The 4,766-nt window shown below is 53.3% G+C and overlaps 1 protein-coding gene across 1 annotated transcript in view; it reads left to right on the forward strand.

Annotated features, from left to right (window-relative positions):
* Positions 1-4,766, forward strand: part of trip11 (thyroid hormone receptor interactor 11) — a gene marked incomplete at its 5' end in the record, with an annotated part of 38,265 nt that overhangs the window by 9,342 nt on the left and 24,157 nt on the right. Inside the window, 1 exon segment of the mRNA XM_014031210.1 lies at positions 761-3,721. Coding sequence (XP_013886664.1) covers positions 761-3,721 — 2,961 coding nt within the window.

The raw sequence follows: 4,766 nt of genomic DNA on the forward strand, positions 1-4,766 counted from the left end.
TCACGTGTTGCGTAGCCTCGTCTGACGTAATCACATGTTGCGTAGCCTCGTCTGATGAAATCACGTGTTGCGTAGCCTCGTCTGACGTAATCACATGTTGCGTAGCCTCGTCTGATGAAATCACGTGTTGCGTAGCCTCGTCTGACGTAATCACATGTTGCGTAGCCTCGTCTGATGAAATCACGTGTTGCGTAGCCTCGTCTGACGTAATCACATGTTGCATAGCCTCGTCTGATGAAATCACGTGTTACGTAGCCTCGTCTGACGTAATCACGCGTTGCATAGCCTCATCTGACGTAAAACGCGTTGCGTAGCCTCGTCTGACGAAATCACGCGTTGCGTAGCCTCGTCTGACGTAATCACACGTTGCGTAGCCTCGTCTGACGTAATCNGTTGCGTAGCCTTGTCTGACGTAATCACGCGTTGCGTAGCCTCGTTTATTCGCATCAAACAGTCGAGAGGGAAGCTAGCTGGAAACAGTCGAGATTCAAATTTATATTTATTTAATTTTTTGCGAATTTTGAAAAGTTTGATAATAATTCACTCTACAACTGGATGGAAACACGATTCGTGAGTGGTTGTGTTATTCTCCCACGTTGTTACGATTCTTTCAAGGTAAAAACTGTATTTTTACATGTTGTGGTTTAGAATCATATGCAACACGTTACTGTTGATATAAGAAAATTGGAGAAAAACAAATGTAAGATGTTAAAGTAACATAAAATGTGATGAGCTGTTGTTTTGTACCTGTTTATTCCAGCACATGATCTGTGTGAAGGAGCAGCTGTCTGCACAGCTGAAGGAAGCTGAGGCTGAGCTGATAAGAGTCKGTTCAGAACGAGACCAAACCAAAGAGCAGAAAAAGGCTCTGGAGCAAGAGCTGCAGAGTCAGAAGGAGAAGATCAGCCAGAGTGCTTTTACCCTGAATGATCTGCACATGGAGAAACAGCAGCTGGAGCGCACCCTGAAGGAACTGAAAGATCAGCTGAGACATGCTCAGGAGCAGAGTGGACAGGCACGAAGAGAAGTGACAGAACTGAAGAAGATGCTGCAGGAACGAGAGGAGCAGCTAGCTGCTGCTACAGCAGAGCTGCATCAAGGAGGAGACGGGGGAACCCAGAGGGCTGAGGAGCAGCTGCAGGCCAAGGACAGGGAGCTGTCAGAGCTCAGGACAGAACTGGACCAAATGAGGAGCTCTTATGAACAGTCCAGGTCTGCAGAGTATGAGATGAAGATGGAGAGCAGGAAGTGGAGGGAGGAGAGGACCTGTGCTTTGGACAAAGAAGAAGAGCTGACCAAGCAGCTGAAAGAAAGCCAAACTGTCCTCAACAGGACTGTGAGGGAGAAGGACACACGGATCGAAGCTTTAAGACTGGAGAAGACCCAGCTGGAAGGTGAACTGCTGCAGGCTGAACGGGCTCTGAAAGAACAGAGGAAACAGTACCAGCAGACTGTGGACGAGCTGACCCGAGCTCGCTCCATGGACACCTCGGCCTTACACACTGAACACCAGGCTGCAGTCAGACTGAACCAAGAGAAAGACCTGGAGATCTCAAAGCTCAGGAGAGACATGGAGCAGCTGGTGTCTGACCACAGAGACACCAACGAGATGCTTTCCATCACAGTGACAGGCCAGCAGCAGCTCACTGACCTGCTGCAGGAGAAAGATGCTTTTCTGGACACTCTGAAACAAAATGCTGCAGATTTACAGATGGAGCTGGACAGTAAAGTCTCAGTCCTGAGCAGAGAAGCTGAAAGCATGAAACAGGCTCTGGAGGAGAAGGACCGACAGCTGGCTGGGATGAAGGAGGAGAACAGTCACCTGAAGGAGGAGATCGATCGTCTCAGGGATCAGCAGAGCAGACCTGCCCCCCTGGCTGAGCCCAGGACCCTGGAGATCATGACCGAGCTGGAGGCAGAGATCGCCCAGCTGAAGTCCTCCAAGAACTGTTTAGAAGAGGAGCTTCAGACTCTGAGGAGAACCTCTGAGGAGCAGCAAGCCTCTCTGTTTCAGTCTCAGCAGAGTGAACTGGAACAGGCCCACGCTCGTCATCAGCAGGCAACACTCAACTATGACCGACTGATCCGTGCTAGAGAGGAGGAGATCAGTGGCCTGCAGCAGACTGTCCATCAGCTCAGTGAGGGTCAGAGCCTCCTCCCTGCTCCACAGGGACAGCTCATCCTGCAGGAGCACAAGACACAGGCTGTAAACCAGGACAACGACAACGAGAAGCAGGACCTCTCTAAGGTGGAGGTGGACAGGCTGGTGAAGGGGCTGAAGGAGAAGGACACTGAGATCAGCCAGCTGAATGAGAAGAACCTCACGTTGTCCCAGCAGCTGGACCAGGAAGTGGGCAAGCTTTCTCAAATGATTCGTCAGAAAGATCTGGAGCTTCAGGCGCTCCACACCAGGCTGTCCCTGGCTGCAGGGCACAGCCAGGACGTGCTGTACCTGCAGCAGCAGCTGCAGACGCTGGCTGTGGAGAGAGAGCAGATGTTAGCCGTGCTCAACGAGAAGACCAGAGAGAACGGCCAGCTGCGCTCCGATTATCACCGCCTCATGGATATTGTAGCTGGGAAGGAAGCTGCTTTAGTGAAGCTCCAGCAGGAGAACCAGCGCCTCTCCAACATGACTGACCCCTCAGGAAGCCAGGACATGTTCAAGGAGACCATCCAGAACCTGTCCAGAATCATCAGGGAGAAGGACATGGAGATGGACGCTCTGACCCAGAAGTGTCAGACCCTGGTGACGGTCCTGCAGTCCTCAGGAGCTGCAGCCTCTGGAGGCGTCAGCAGCAACCAGTTTGAGCAGCTGCTGACAGAGAGAGACGCCCTGAAGCAGCAGGTGAAGAAGATGGAGGAGTGGAAGCAGCAGGTGATCACCACAGTGAAGAACATGCAGCAGGAGTCTGCTCAGCTGCACGACGAGCTGGTCCAGCTGCAGACTCAGGTGTCTGCTGACAGCGACTGCAGCTCCCAGCTGTGGGGGGACTACGCTCGACTGGTCCAGAGCTACGAGCAGAAGGAGAAGAGGCTGGGCAGTCTGAGCCTGGAGCTGGCTCAGGTTCAGCAGACCATCAGTCAGCTGAGCAGCACCAAGGATGTGCTGCTGGGGAAACTGGACAGTGTGGCACAGAGCCCTGACAGTCAGGCAGCTGGTGCTGAGGCCTCCAGCCAGCAGCCTGCTGCTGCTGCTGCTGCGCTCACAAACAGCCTCCAGCTGCAGGACAAGCTGGAACATCTACAGTCACAGCTGGCCCAGAGAGACAACCTGATCAGAACTCTTCAAGAGAACAACCAGCGGCTCTCCAGCTCAGAGAGCGAGCAGAGCCGTGCAGCTGAGGAGGTGGGCCAGCTCAGAGAGAAGCTGGAGTCCCTGCAGAGATCAGTCAGGGACAAAGACCTGCTCATCAAAACCAAGGGAGACCAGCTGGTCCAGGTCAGGGAGGCTCTGCAGAACCGTGACAATGACAACGAGGTGCTGAAGCAGGCTGTGACCAACCTGAAGGAGCGCGCTCTCATCCTGGAGCTGGAGGCCAAGAAACTGAAGGAAGACAACGAGCTGGTGGCTGCTCGCTCTCGAGAGAAAGAGTCTGAGTTCAGAGCTCTGCAGGAAACCAACATGCAGGTGTCCCTGCTGCTCCGAGAGAAGGAGTTCCAGCTGAGCGCAGTGAGCGACAAGGCTGCCACCGTAGAGAAGATGCTCAAAGACAAACAAATGGTACTTTAGTTTCTTCACTTTACTGACACGCATTCTTAAAGAAAACATTAGTAATGTGTTGATGTGACGCTGTGTCGGTGTGATGCTGTGTTGGTGTGACGCTTTGTTGATGTGAAGCTCTGTCGGTGTGACGCTCTGTCGGTGTGACGCTTTGTTGATGTGAAGCTCTGTCGGTGTGATGCTCTGTTGATGTGACGCTCTGTCGGTGTGACGTTCTGTCGGTGTGACGCTCTGTCGATGTGACGCTCTGTCTGTGTGACGTTCTGTCGATGTGACGCTCTGTCGGTGTGACGTTCTGTCGGTGTGACGTTCTGTCGGTGTGACGCTCTGTCGATGTGACGCTCGATGTGACGCTCTGTCGGTGTGACGTTCTGTTGATGTGACGCTCTGTCGGTGTGACGTTCTGTCAGTGTGACGCTCTGTCGATGTGATGCTCTGTCGATGTGACGCTCTGTCGGTGTGACGTTCTGTCGATGTGACGCTCTGTCGATGTGACGCTTGATGTGACGCTCTGTCGGTGTGACGCTCTGTCAATGTGACGCTCTGTCGGTGTGACGCTCTGTCAATGTGACGCTCTGTCGATGTGACGCTCTGTCGGTGTGACGCTCTGTCGGTGTGATGCTCTGTCGGTGTGACGCTCTGTCATTGTGACGCTCTGTGTATGTGATGCTTGATGTGTCGCTCTGTTGGTGTGACGTTCTGTCGGAGTGACGCTCTGTCAGTGTGACGTTCTGTCGATGTGACGCTTGATGTGACGCTCTGTCGATGTGACGCTTGATGTGACGCTCTGTCGGTGTGACGTTCTGTCGGTGTGACGCTCTGTTAATGTGACGCTCTGTCGGTGTGACGCTCTGTTGGTGTGGCTCTGTAGGTGTGGCTCTGTCTGTGTGACGCTCTGATGTGACGCTCCATCGGTGTGACGCTCCGTTGGTGTGACGCTTTGTTGATGTGAAGCTCTGTCGGTGTGACGCTCTGTCAATGTGACGCTCTGTCGATGTGACGCTCTGTCGGTGTGACGCTCTGATGTGATGCTTTTTCGGTGTGA

The sequence above is a fragment of the Austrofundulus limnaeus genome, unplaced genomic scaffold (genome assembly GCF_001266775.1).
Source record: "Austrofundulus limnaeus strain Quisiro unplaced genomic scaffold, Austrofundulus_limnaeus-1.0 Scaffold1201, whole genome shotgun sequence".
In the NCBI taxonomy this organism is placed as follows: domain Eukaryota; kingdom Metazoa; phylum Chordata; class Actinopteri; order Cyprinodontiformes; family Rivulidae; genus Austrofundulus; species Austrofundulus limnaeus.